This window comes from Rhea pennata, chromosome 25 (genome assembly GCF_028389875.1).
Source record: "Rhea pennata isolate bPtePen1 chromosome 25, bPtePen1.pri, whole genome shotgun sequence".
NCBI lineage: Eukaryota > Metazoa > Chordata > Aves > Rheiformes > Rheidae > Rhea > Rhea pennata.
In genome coordinates, this window is record NC_084687.1 from 1314354 (window position 1) to 1329141 (window position 14788).

At 46.1% G+C, this 14788-nt stretch overlaps 1 protein-coding gene across 1 annotated transcript in view; it reads left to right on the forward strand.

The window, feature by feature from the left end:
* The window catches only part of LGR6 (leucine rich repeat containing G protein-coupled receptor 6), a 166713-nt gene that overhangs the window by 126787 nt on the left and 25138 nt on the right, over positions 1-14788 (forward strand). The window contains exons 9-10 of the mRNA XM_062594778.1: positions 13014-13082; positions 14629-14700. Coding sequence (XP_062450762.1) covers positions 13014-13082; positions 14629-14700 — 141 coding nt within the window. The remainder of the gene's footprint in view (positions 1-13013; positions 13083-14628; positions 14701-14788) is intronic.

Sequence of the window (14788 nt, forward strand, 5' to 3'; positions counted from 1 at the left end):
AGAGCTTTTCATGTCACTTTGCTGTTCCTGTTTTGCCTTGTAAAACTTGCTCAGTAATATATTACTCTTTAGGCCATTTAACGTGAGCTATAAAACATTAGGCAGCATAAGCAACTTCCTGCCGTTTGTATGGAAGAACCTTAACTTTTATATTTCCTGATTATTTTGGTCTTAATCTCTCAATCTTTAGCAATGCAAGGTGGGAGGGGAGGGAGAGAATCAGATCATATCTGTTCTATAGCATTGGCTTGGCAGGTAGAAAATATTTTTAGAAAAGTTGCCAGTATAGAGGAATCAATTGCAGCTAGGAGGATCACTGAATGAAAGAGGTAGATTCTTGGAAAAATTCAGACTTTGTACGCTCAGGGCTGGAGGCACTGTGACAGAGGAGAAGATGCTTTGTCTTCAGAGCAGTAGCCAGGGAAAATGACACCCAAAGACCTGAAGGATGCTAGTGAGGGAACTGAGTTCCCCAGCAGTGAATGAAAACAATATTTCTCACAGAAGGAATTTCCAGGAATTTCCACAGTGACTCTGATCTTGTGCCCAGTTTTGTTTACTACTTTAGCCTGAAAAGCTGACCAGTTTCCTAAGGTTCTTAATCTTTGCAGCCAGTCTAGGCACAACCTAAAGGCCAAGACTGATGAATAATTATATCAAAACTACCCTAGTTTCTCCACACAACACAGTACCTGACTTTGACCTGGCTGTATAGATTGTGATAAACTAGTTAGCCATCTGCTTTCCCGGAACATAAATGTTTCATGGACCAGATCTGGAAAGAAGATGGATGTGCAAGCACCACCAGACAGCCCAACCTCAAGTCACTGTTCTCTGCAAAGTGGAGGGATGGAAGGGGTAGGTGACCTGAGAATCCAGAAATACATATATGCAAATATATCTATGTATGTGTACGTATATGTGTGTGTGTGTGTGTGTGTGTGTATATACATACATATAGAGAGAGAGCATGTGTGTATAAATATATGTATATACACACATGAATACATCTCCAGTGCTTTACAGATAGCCATGGAGAGGGAAGATAAACACAAAAGCTGAATTTCAGAGCTGGCCCCTGAGTCCCTAGCTCCATGCACCAGCACATATAAACCAATGTTCAGCACTTTCCAGTTTTACTGATGTTAGGAAGTCCTTAGCTTTGCCTGGTGTCCCTGTGGCAAAGCAGCACAAACCACAGGCAGCATATCAAGAGGGCAGCCAAAGAGGCAGAGAGGTTTCTGCATGGATCATTCTGTCTTTCACTGAAAAAGTAGTACCTCACTGAAAACACCCCTAGGCTTGAAGCTGATTCCTCAGCTTTGCAGAGAAAAAGAAAGTGTTTTTTATCCTATCAAGACTGTTTTGCCCAAGCAGCGAGAGCAGGTATTGTGGCCCTGAGCACTGGCTGCCATACACACATAATTAGGAAACCTGTTTAGGCAAGTTATTAGGGCTTCTGATACACTAATCAGGTAGGTGGGTAGCAGAGCAGTGGCTCCGGTAGGTCTATGATCTCGAATCACTGCCAGGTGAACACAAGCTAGCACTGCCAAGCGGCACCCCAGCCCGCCTAGCAGGGTGAGGGTCACTGGAGTGAGCACTGTGATGTGAATATGGGCTCGTCAGCTCCCAGTTCCCGTTGAGCGTCCCATCCAAGCAAATTGCGGCTTCAGGTATGCTTTGGCATTTGTCCCTGTGCGGTCTTGATTTTTGCTGCAGAAAGGCTCAAGGGCTGATTTTGTCCCTGAAGTGAAAGGCCCTCCATGAAGGAGGTTCGCACTGAACACTTCAGGTCCCCCAGTATGGAGGCCATGGAGCTGGCCCTTGACATTTGCTCAGGGCTCATTTTTTAGTTACTTCAGTTTCATTTTTGAGTTACTACAGATTCTCTGAGGCAAGGAAGCCTAGGGAGAAATAGAAGAATAAGAGCCATGGTCATCCCAGTGGCTGAGTCATAGAACCATAGAATCATAGAATCTGTAAGGTTGGAAGGGACCTCTGGAGATCATCTAGTCCAACCCCCCTGCTCAAGCAGGGTCACCTACAGCATCTTAGACAGGGTTGCATCCAGGCGGGCTTTGAATATCTCCAGAGAAGGAGACTCCACAACCTCTCTGGGCAATCTGTTCCAGTGCTCCATCATTCTCACAGGGAAGAAATTCCTCCTCACATTCAGGTGGAACTTCCTGTGGTTCGATTTTTACCCATTGCCTCTTGTCCTGTCACATGGCACTACTGAAAAGAGTTTGTCCCCAGCCCCCTGACATCCTCCTTTCAGGTACTCATACACATTGAAAAGATCTGCCCCCCTCAGTCTTCTCTTCTGCAGGCTACACAGGCCCAGCTCTCACAGACGTTCCTCATAGGGCAGATGCTCCAGCCCTCTGATCTTCTTTGTAGCCCTACGCTGGACTCTCTCCAGCAGCTCCATGTCTCTCTTGTACTGGGGAGCCCAGAACCGGATGCAGTACTCGAGATGAGGCCTCAGCAGGGCTGCGTAGAGGGGCAAGATCACCTCCCTCAACCTGCTGGCAACAGTGTTCCCGATGCACCTGAGGAGACCATTGGCCTTCCTGGCCACAAGGGCACATTGCTGGCTCATGGTCAATTTGTTATCCATCAGCACTCCCAGGTCCTTCCATATGTATAGAGCAAGGGCCTGAACCAAAAATCCGAGCCAAGTTTCTTCCCTGCCCAAAGACACACACCCAGAAAAGACCCTCTTTGCCCAAGCTGATGTTGACAGAGAGAAGCATGTCTCAGAGGCTTCCTTTCTCCCCATCCTGACGCAAGGCTGAGCTGGCAAGGTGGCTCCTAGTGCAGAGGCAGGGACAGGAAATAAACTGCTGCTTCTCAGGCCCAGCCCAGAATACTGAAGTTCTCCAGGCTATGGGTGAAGTAACAGCTCCTCATCCACACCGGAGAGGGTGATCTGCCCCCAGAGAGCTGCTCTTCTGGCTGTTTGGGCATCTGCAGCCTATTTCTGATATGGACATGAAGGAGGAATTGGTTAGAAATACCCTGCAGTCTATCTTCAAGCCCTTCACCTGAGATGACCTCACTGTTCCCTATCTTTCTAACTTTGTTCTCCTCATCTTTGCTCCTGCCAGCAACTCTGCTAGTCAGACAAAGGAGATAAATCATCTGGAAGGAAGAAATCTTCATTCATTTAAAAACCTTTTAAATTATTTTAAAAAATAGCGCTCATAAATTAAAAACGTCTCCCAGAAGGGCTGAATCCAAAACCCTCTGGCTCCAGGCATTTTATCTGCCTAACCTTGCCTCACAGGAAATGCCCTTACCACAGACTTTCACAGTGCGCTGCCCTATTATCTGGGTAATTAGCTGAGTCTATAAATGCAGAGCAAAGCTAGAACCTACTGACTCCTCCAGAGAGTTGGATTTTCTATGGGAGGCAAAAAAATTAATATAAAGTACACCTCAGGCAATGAAGGCAGGAGGAAGGAAATGGAAAATATCTCTACCACAGTTTACACAAGGATTGTTTAACCCTTTTAGGACTAGGTAGGCCTTGTTGTTCTCTTGGACACCTGTCTGCCAAATGATACTTCGCTATGATACCTATTTGAAAATTTTTATGCAGTCTCATGACTCCAATCCCAGCCTATACAATACCCTGAATAGCTTATCCTCTGAGGATGTCCCATTTGCGGCCCTGAGCTGCTGTGCTCCCTCATCAGAGGCCTGATGCTCCAGTCCTGTGGCATGGTAGTGTGGTCCCCAGGCAGCTCATGCATCCAGCGTCAGAGGCAGCTTGGCTCGGCAATCCCACCCTCCCAGAGGAGGAAGGGGACTTTAGCAGAAACCTCAGAATCCAGATTCAGAGGATGGAGAAACAAAGGTTGTTGGAGAGATGGACCACACATCAGGGATCCTATCGCATTAGTTCACTGCATCTGGACCAAGAACAGAACTCTAAAGTGTGTGTCACACTCCATCAAGTAAACGGAGGTGATGTTCCCAAGGAACAGGGAAAGCTTTCTTTAAATCTGCATTGGCAGATGCACTAGCCACTACCCAATAGCACTGGGACCAGACGGTTCTATTCTGTGGTCTCCATGGGCCAGTTGATCCCAGTTAGCTGCATCTACTCTCCTGAGAGCAGAACCCAGTTATACAACTCAGGTTCTGAACTGGTCATGTCCCTCCTGACCAAGGTCTGAGCAGAACCTTCCTTTAGCTGAACCTGATCCCAGGCAGATGTGGTATTTCAGAAGATTAGAAAAAGAGAGAAAGAAGCAGCTGAGATAAAAAATGGTCATTCTGGAGAAACTGTTTTTTCCATGGGTTGTGGCCCAGCCGTAAGCCTCAACCCTTTCCTAGTACTCTGAGTTTATTCTCCATTGCTGATCCCTCATTTTCCTCACTTAGTCCTCACTTTATCCTCTCTTGCACCCTGTCAGCTCTCCAGTCTGGTTTCCCCCATCCTGAAGTCACTGATCTTGCAATGACAGACAGCATTGAATCTCCCCAAACTACCACCCCTTTGGTCTCCAGACACGCTTGCTGTGACTTCTCAGAGGACTTCAATTCTTCTGCCTCCTTGTGCTTCATCTTCCTTGAAGCCTATTCCCAGCCCCATTCAGACATAGCCTCAGTGCTGCCTTTCACAGAGCAGCTGAGTTAGTACAGATGCCCATGCTGGAGAAAGGAAACCTGCTTCTAGAAACAAGTAAGAGTGAATTGCCTGTGAAAGGGAGGAAAGTATATTGCAGACAGCAAAAAAATAATAGGCAGACATGTTTTCACCATGGATGTGCAGATGAACATAAGCTCTGCCCACTTCCCTCCACTTGCACCCACTCTGTGCCCTGCTCTGCCAGCAGGATGTGCCCAGGATGCTGTGGACAGCTTGGTGCAGACCATTGCCAATTTGTGCACCTACATGGTAGATGCAGGTCCCCAGCTTCCTTCCCACAGCTCAGTTCAGGTAGACCTGTAGATCAGGTTTGCAAGTCTGCCTTCCCCTGCATGGCAAACTGCAGCAGACTTCTCCATGCCTCTCCTGCCTGAGTCATTAGCTTTATGGTTATTGTTTGTACATCCAAACGACTGAGATCCCCACTGCTCAGTTTTGTGGTCAATTCTTTTGTGTCTTGTAAATGATATGCGCATGGCAGTGCTTATGCTCCCAGGACCCCCCAGTAGATCCCACTCTCAAAGGCTTACTTCAACATTGTTAAATAAATCAAATGGAATTGAAAACATATTTAATTCAGTACCTTCATCAATTAGAGAACAGACAGAAATACTGGTTGGAACAGACACATTCTGGGCACTGCTGCATTTTTAAATGGGGAACAGAGCTGTGTGAGGAAGGACTGGCAGCTGCAGACATACAAGGCAGGGCCTACAGACAGGCTTCCCTCCCTCAGCAATAGACCTTTCTGTGCTACATAAACTCTGTAAAATGATCCAGCACTGTAAAAGTGAAGGCTGGGATGTTTCTAGGCAAGGCCATCAGAATGAATACTTGTACAGAGATTACTACTTGCTGCTGGTAGAAATTAGACACCATTAGGATCTCACAACCTTCCCATGGTGTGAGGGCACATCCCTGCCCCTTTGGGACACTGATGAACTCTGCCAGACTGGTTATCTGGGTTCTTCTTACAATTTGTGAAAATGAGCGTTTCCAAAAAAAAAATTCAGTAACCCAAGTAAAAATATTGACTGTAGAAAATGAAGAGGTCACTTCTTTCCCTTGCCTATAAAGGGACTTGTGCACACATACACATTACTCTCATATCTATCTCCATTTGGAGACGGAGTACGATGGTCAGAGAGTTGTCATCAGTGGCGTGGAGTCTAGTTGGAGGACTGTGGCTAGCGGTGTCCCCCAGGGCTCAGTACTGGGTCCCATCCTGCTCAATTTCTTCATCAATGACCTAGATGAACGGACAGAGTGCGTCTTCAGCAAATTTTCAGATGGTACCAAGCTGGGAGGAGTGGCTGACACACCTAAGGGCTGTGCTGCCATTCAGAGAGACCTGGACAGGCTAGAGAGTTGGGTGGAGAGGAACCTCCTCAGGTTCAACAAGGGCAAGTGCAGAGTCCTGCACCTAGGGAAGAATAACCCTAGGCACCAGTACAAGCTGGGGGCCGACCTTCTGGAGAGCAGCTCTGCAGAGAAGGACCTGGGAGTGCTGGTGGGTGGATGACAAATTGACCATGAGCCAGCAATGTGCCCTTGTGGCCAGGAAGGCCAATGGTCTCCTCAGGTGCATCGGGAACACTGTTGCCAGCAGGTTGAGGGAGGTGATCTTGCCCCTCTACGCAGCCCTGCTGAGGCCTCATCTCGAGTACTGCATCCGGTTCTGGGCTCCCCAGTACAAGAGAGACATGGAGCTGCTGGAGAGAGTCCAGCGTAGGGCTACAAAGAAGATCAGAGGGCTGGAGCATCTGCCCTATGAGGAACGTCTGTGAGAGCTGGGTGTCTTTAGCCTGCAGAAGAGAAGACTGAGGGGGGATCTTATCAATGTGTTTAAGTACCTGAAGGGAGGGTGTCAAGGGGCCGGGGACAAACTCTTTTCAGTAGTGCCATGTGACAGGACAAGAGGCAATGGGTAAAAATCGAACCACAGGAAGTTCCACCTGAATGTGAGGAGGAATTTCTTCCCTGTGAGAATGATGGAGCACTGGAACAGATTGCCCAGAGAGGTTGTGGAGTCTCCTTCTCTGGAGATATTCAAAGCCCGCCTGGATGCAACCCTGTCTAAGATGCTGTAGGTGACCCTGCTTGAGCAGGGGGGTTGGACTAGATGATCTCCGGAGGTCCCTTCCAACCTTACAGAATCTATGATTCTGCGGTCACACAGCTCCAACCTGGCTAGGAGTCAGATATGTATTCTGGGTCCTTTCATGTTCCCCTTCCCTCCTTTCACTTATTACATGCACTTGCTATGTCTCATCATCCAAACTGTCCTGGGGAAGGGCACATGCTTGCTGCGTGTGTTAATCACTACCAGGAGAATAGAGTTTGCACTGATGCTATGCAATAGAAATACAGCACCTAACTATTAACATTACCTACAGCTTATTAGGTTTAGTAAACCTTCCCAGGTCAACTCAGTCTCTGGTCACAAATATCAAAAGCAGCTGTGGTCTGCTGTGGGTTCAGTGACCTGTGCTAAGGGAGCCCACAGTGATCATTCACTGGATCCAGCAACCAGGTCTTAAAAAGAAAGCTGGCCTGAGTTTCCAGAGATGTGTAGGCACAACAGGAAGGATTCATATCCTCTAATCCTTTACAGTAGTGCCATCAATACATCAGACACCTATCAGGGAAACTAAATACCAAGGGCACCTAAATACCCTTTAAAACACTCCAAAATCCACCCTGGAGGCTTATAACATGGGGTGGAGAAGTGGCACAGGGGGCCAGTGCAGGGCATCATGACAATCTTAAACGTCCTCTGTCACACGGTAGAATCAGCCAAAGGTGCAGGAGTCAGCCAAGCATGGCCAGCTTCCTAAGCATCCCATTTTTACTTCCTTTTTGTACTATGGACTAGCCAGACAATTCTTCCCAGCTCAGGCTCAACCACAAGCCAAGCTTTGATATAAGGCATCTGGGTAAAGCTGCCTGGCCGGTGTTGGGCAAGAGGTCAAAATAAAAGGTCATAACAGCCCCTTGAGCTTTCAGACTACCAATTAAATCATTCCCAGTGCTTGATTTGGCCACAGTAACCAGCACAACTAGGAGCAGTGGTAGTTAAATTTACTGGCAGCTTGGTTAGATGCCAGCAAGGGACAGGTAGAAATGCAAGTCCTTATCAGAGGCTGTTGGAAGGCTCCCTCCAGGGCATCAGAGTGACATCTCAAACTACCGGCAGGAGTTTGCAGTGGGACTGAAATAGTTAGTAAATGTCCCATCTCCACCTTCTAATCTTATTGCATCTTCAGGTTTATTAGCTGCAAATTTGTGGTGTTTTGTGGCTTATGGAAGAATTTACAGTACTACATAATTCTTTTTTGGCTTCCTGTGTGGAACCACTAATAGTCCCTAGCAGGCAGAAAATTGACCTGAGATTCTTTCCCCTCCTCCTCTCCTTTTGGCCCAATTGAAGATATTAATAGTTCCAGGCTTCGTGTTGTCAGCTTCAAATCACTCTGGCAGTTAAAACCCAAAATAACTGTGCCTTTGATGTCAATTTACTTTTATTTCTAAATAAACAACAGAGTTGTTTAAGATCTTCCAAATGAAGCTATAGGCTCACTCTAGAAATAACAACAATGGAAAGCCACCCAGTTCATTCTGTCTTAGGCAGACTGTGTGACCTTTAAGAGGTTTTCATTTTATCTAAAAGACCAGACCAGAGTCCTTTCAACATCCCACTGTAAAGCCTAAAGCTGGTAACTTGGAGCACAACTAAGGAAAACAAAGGAAAAGTACAAGAGAGACATGGAGCTACTGGAGAGAGTCCAGCGTAGGGCTACAAAGAAGATCAGAGGGCTGGAGCATCTGCCCTATGAAGAACAGCTGTGAGAGCTGGGTGTCTTTAGCCTGCAGAAGAGAAGACTGAGGGGGAATCTTATCAATGTCTATAAGCACCTGAAGGGAGGGTGTCAAGGGGCCGGGGACAAACTCTTTTCCGTAGTGCCATGTGACAGGACAAGAGGCAATGGGTAAAAATCGAACCACAGGAAGTTCCACCTGAATGTGAGGAGGAATTTCTTCCCTGTGAGAGTGACAGAGCACTGGAAGAGGTTGCCCAGAGAGGTTGTGGAGTCTCCTTCTCTGGAGATATTCAAAGCCAGCCTGGATGCAATTCTGTCTAATATGCTGTAGGTGATCCTGCTTGAGCCGGGGTGGGGGGGAGGTTGGACTAGATGATCTCCGGAGGTCCCTTTCAACCTTACAGATTCTATGATTCTGTGAGTGATTTTGCTTCCAAAACCCTTTGGTAATGGGCAAAACTCTCTCGATTATGGCATGGACCTACTTTTTCCCCTTACATACAGTTTTATGAGGCCAGCCTAGCTATGCCAGAGCAGCCCAGTATGGATAGTGTCACCTGGTGGTAAGTTTGGCTTTTTGCAGCTTTGCTTGTGTCGTAGGAAAGATGGAAGTGGTGGAAAAGTGTCAGAGTATGGAGTTGGGACCAGCCAAAAATTGCCAAAACTAGTGGTGGGACAGCAAGCAGAAAGGAGTGGTATCTGGGACTGATGTAGCCTTGCTGATCTTAGATATCTGCAAAAAGATCTGAGGACTGAATTTCACAAAATGACCAGACGCATCCTGGTCCTGTGGAGCTTGCCACTGCCACAGGCTCCCACTTGGTGAAGCTTAGCAGGCATTTCTCAGTCATTCCTTGGACCAAGGCCTCCCTTGAGCTCTGAGGAAGGAGGGGAAGGTGTAGGGAAGCCATCCATATGTGTGGTCTTGGAACTGGATTTTGGGGAGGGCTGCCCCACTGAGGGAAGAGCTTAGGCCTGGGGAACATTGGGTGCAGGCTTCTTTCAGCCTCTCCAAACTAGATGAACTCTCTGAAACCAGCAGGGCTTGGCACAAGGCTGCCTTGGAGGCAAGTCAGGGCAGCTTGAATGGCACATAGATCGAGAGCAGGCAGCTGCTAGCAACACTTAGGGGAGCTGTTAATGAACACAATTGAGTTTATTTTCCATGAGGGAGACTCACCTCACTGATAACCAGGAAGCATTGGCAGCATAAGCCCATTGTCTCTCCTAAAAGGATTGGGGTTACTGGCAACCAGGCTGAAGTAGTATGACTACACCTGGTTGCATTTCCACTTTCCAACAAGCCTACTATATGCCAGAAGTCAGAGATGGCTTTTTTACCCAGAGGGATCTGCTGAACACAATGCTCTTTGTATCTGTTTATTACAGAGGGGGAGGGAGGCCCAGAGATGCTGCCAGGGCTGGGAAAAGGTATATGTTCATTCAGGAAGAACAGTTCCTGTACATACTTGCACACACAGTGAAGTACAAACAACATGTTCATCTGCTGATGAAAGAACAGACTGCCTGGAAGAAAAGCAAGCTGGAAAGGAAATGCATTTTTAGAGAAAGACAGGAACAAATATTACAGCATGTTGAATTATTCCTTGTAAATAGTATTGGTTACAGATCTAAGGTCACTTTTTCTGTTAGTGAATCACAGGTGAGCCAAGTCTCATCTTTATTGGGCAATATTTTCCATCTGTTGGCTGCTCACAAACATGTTGAGTATCGCTGAGGAGAAACTCACTCCCTGGGCCATCATAGAGAGCTTCCCATGGCGTCAGTGACACGACTACAGTGAGCAGTGTTGCACAGGGATGGTCTCACACTGCCTGTTCTCCAGGACTGGTCACTGATCACACAGTGTTGCACCAGCACCTGCATTTATGTTACAGAAAGCTTTACAAGGGGAAGAAAAACCACACAGCTCCCCACATCCAGCCTTGAGTGACCTCTGCAACTTCCTGTTCTGCTGTGAAGTCTCATTCTAACCTTGGAAAGAGATTGTAGGGTGATATTTTCAAAGATATTAAACACCTTACACACATAGAGAGATCTGTGAGAAACAGAGCTTAGGTTGTTAATTCCCTCTGATTTTATTCAGTGCAACGATCTAAAGGTTTTCAGGATTTGACTGAAATTTTCAAAAAGCACAATAGTGTACTATCTGCACTTTTAATCACTCTCTTTAAAAATCTACCTCTTTTCATCTTTGAGCTTTAATTCAGAGACTGTGCACCACAGTGGTCTTGCCCTGTCTTCTCTCAGTGCATATATATAATTGTGAAGCACTCGGACATGACAGTGATGGCTGCTCAGCAGGTACCATAGAGAGAAATTGGCTAAGAACATACAAATCGCAGATAATGAGCTATATGCACCTTGCAAATAGTGAGAAGCAGCAGCAGTCACATGTCAGATTATTTCTTCTTAGATAGCTCATTTTGGACTCAAGCAGAGAAGACTCAGAAAGATCCCTGATCCACTTGGACCTATATCAAAACTAAGTGCATCAAATCAAGCTCATTTATAAAGGAGGGGATCTCTCATATTTAATATATGTGAGCTGGCTAGAGGAGGGGATTTGTCACACCTGTTTCACTCTTAGGCCTTGAGGACACAAGCAGCAGCTTTTTTGTGCACTGGAAATCTGCCATCACATTGCCGGTTGGACTAGATTGGGAGGCAGAGCTTGTGGCCTTGTCCCCGGGCCTTTGATCCTCTCCTGCTGATTGCCAGCATTCGGATTTATTAGGCTATCTGGACCCTTTCCAAATCCTTTCATATGAAGTATATGTACTATAGGAGCAGGATTCATTTTCCCAAATCTACACTTACAATGTAGGCATCCAGACTCCTTCTGTAATAGGAGGAGAGAAAAGAGCTTTTGGTGTGAGGAGAAAGATTGTGCCATAGCAGGGCCTGCCTCTCCCCCACAAGATAAAACCCACTCAGGCCATGTCCTAGAGAACATTTACTGGGGAATGACCAAGTAGGGGACAGGGCCGGAGGAAAGATATGAAGTGAATCATAGACACAGAGTCCAGAAAGACCCAAGGGAAGAGCCATTTGGGGAGACTATCTGGGGTGATTTACTGGGTAAATATTCATCAAGGGCAAAGCTAAGATAGTGCTGTGGAGACATTTCCATGTACGGACACTAGTAAAGGAGAGGGACTAGGTAATTACCAGAGAGAAAGGGGTCAAGAAAGATCATAACATAATTACCATGCCTTGGCCCAGAGGTTGAGAATTACAAGGTAATTGGACAGCAGCTCATTGCTGTGTAAATGAATGGTTATTTCTGCTCTGTAAACCACAGTCCAGGTTACATAGCAATTACATTGAGGTCCATTAAGTGTAATTATACAGTAATCTCCAGGAGCCAGTAATTACCCTCATGTTCCAAAGTATCTATCACTTAAAACCCAGTGAGTTTCATGCAAGTAGGAAGCAGTCACATGCTATTCAGACTTTATTGCCTTAATCTGTGGGATGGACAGGATGGGGTCAAACAGTACCACTGCAGCTGGAATCACCTCTCCAAGGATGGTATTAGACAGGCTAGATAAGGAGTGTTACACATCCAAAGTTCAGTCAGTCTCCCTGAGCACCCTCTAGTCATCAACAGGATCATTACCTTCAGAGGGCTGTTCCTTCCATGCATGTCAGCACTGCCTCATAGCTCAAAAAATCATTTTCCAGAGATACTAGCCCATCCTTGGAGAAAAGAAATATAATCCATGAGGCTTATTCAGGCAGGTCTAGTTAGAGTAGGTAGACTCTGCACTTGTCACTACGATTGACTATATTAAATGTATTATATTTTACTTAATTTGTTAAATTGCAAATTAAACTTAACACTCAGCAGTGTCAATTCCTCCTCCACATCACTTCCATCTTTTGCTCACTATTTCTCAGTCATCAGAGTAAGAGCCTTCCTAGAGTCTGCTCTTCCCACTGGTCCCAGGCACAGCACGTCCCATTGGCAGCATAGTCAAGCATTCTGTCCCTAGGATGAGTCCCTCTGCTCTGCAAGTCCCTGCTGCCCTCTGCATCTCAGGGCAAGGGAAGCAGAGACACAGCTCTTTTGCAGGGCGCACAGAATTGAAGCTGCTTTTTTGTTTCTTGGTTTTTGTAACATCCCATTTTGGCTCTGGGAAAACCACTCATAGTATAGCATCCAAGGGTGTCTCTGAGAGAGGGGCAGGGCACTTTGAAGATGTGAACCAACAGAAAGGCCCAGCTCTGGGCACTGAGGGGTTCTGCTGAAGGGGTCCAGACAGCAGCAACCCCACAGCAACCATGCTTGAGCTGGCTCTTGCCTGACAGTGCTCCCAGCAGGGAATATTCCTGTTGCAAGAATGTGTGAGGGTTTGTTTCCAGGCAGTGGCTGGATCACTGTGGTAGGAAAAACCTATCTCTCTTGCTTAACAACCAAGTTTCCATGCCTTCAAAGCACAGATACACTCAGCTGAGTTCCTACAGGATTGTTAATGAATATTTTTCCCTTCTCTGTCTTTCAGGGATCTAAACTACAATGAGCTGTTGGAATTCCCTGGGGCTATTAGGACTTTGGGTCGACTACAGGAGCTGTGAGATTTTCTGTTTATTCCCTTTTAAAAGCATTCTCCAAAGGACCAATAAAGATCTGCATGTGCTCTGACCTAGGGAGAACACTCAGTCCAAGACTTCATTTGTCTTTCTGAGCACTCTCTACTGTATATATGGAAGCAGTTTAAACTCTTGATCGCCCTCTGCTTTAATAAAGCATTAATCTGCTTTAATACACAATCACCCATGGCTAGGGTGGGTTGAGGGGAGTGGGAGATCCCTCTGTAAGGCTTGGAGCAGATTCCTCCTCAGCTCTTTATTATCTGGTGGCATCTGATGCCAGCTCAGAGTCCATCTGATCCCAAGCTACTTAGAATGTCCTTTCCTCAGATCAGGTCCATAACCATCGACTAGTCTGTGAGATTGTAAGGTCATGGTTTCTGCATGCCCTGTGCCACTTCCTCTGATGTGCATGAACTATTTGATCTCCCATAGACAACTTTATAACAGGGAATCCCACAATTTTATAACCGCTTTATGGGCCAGCTGTCCTCTAACTGGCTAGCCTAAGGGACACTAAAAATGGGAGACTGTCCAAATTAGCACTGGCAAAAGTGGAATCCCCAAGACAGAGACAAGTCCAGTTCCATGGTCCCTGTGGACAGCTGTAACCTTAAGACTGTGTCACACCGGTGACAGGCTGGGATGGAAAAAAAGCAGTTGCTTTGGTGCTTCCGAGAGGCTGCAGAGAAAATCCGATGCTATCTTTTTCTTCTACTAAAAGAATTTATTTTGTAGGACATCAGATCTGATACCATCTTTACTCTGTCTTTCAAGCTGGGATCAAGATCCTCAGTCCACTTTGAGGTGGCTCTCGAAATACACATCACTAAAGAAGAGGCAAATTTCAAACAGCCACCTGACTAACCACTAAAGCAGACTGTTCTGGGATGAAATGACTTGGTCATCACCCAGAGCCCACACTTGGTGTTTGATACAGGATCCTATGCCTGCAGTTCTCTGGCCTTTGTTATACAGGAGATCAGACTGTGGCCACAGAGCTCTCTTCTGCTGTGAAACTTTGCTGGTAGCCATTTTCTCAAACTTAATCAAAAACTTCATGGCTAGATCTACAAATTCTTTAAAGTCAATAGGGCCAATATTTCACTGCGGACTGGACTCTGATTAACTGCTGTGGAGCTATAATTGAAGAGACCATCCACAAATATTTTAATCCCTGGGTGATGTAAAATATTTGTTTTGTTTGCTCCAGTTCCTTGAACTCTAAGTGTTTCCAGTTCCCTGGCCTATAAGTGTTAAATTTGATCTTGGTGAGTTGAGTGGAATGGCTTATGGAGCACCACACTGTTCAAAGAGTAAATGTAGCAGAATGAGAACTTTGTCCTGCCAAACAAGGAGAGATCTTGTTCTTTGCTGGGCTGACGCTACAGCTAGAACAGAGTATACGCCTTCCCTTTTATCACCTCTGTGTTTTGAAGACTCTTTGCCTTTTAAAATGTTGAGGAATAAAGGTGTCTCCAAGACTTTCTAATCCATTAATATAAAAATATTTGTTTCTCTCAACAGCGGTTTTCATAACAACAACATCAAAGCTATTCCAGAGAATGCATTTGTTGGGAATCCCCTTCTTCAAACAATGTAAGAAAATTAAACAGTGTTTTCTAAATCATTACATCCTCCAGAAAGGGGCATTTCCTGATGTCTTTGGTTGGGATTCCTGACAGTT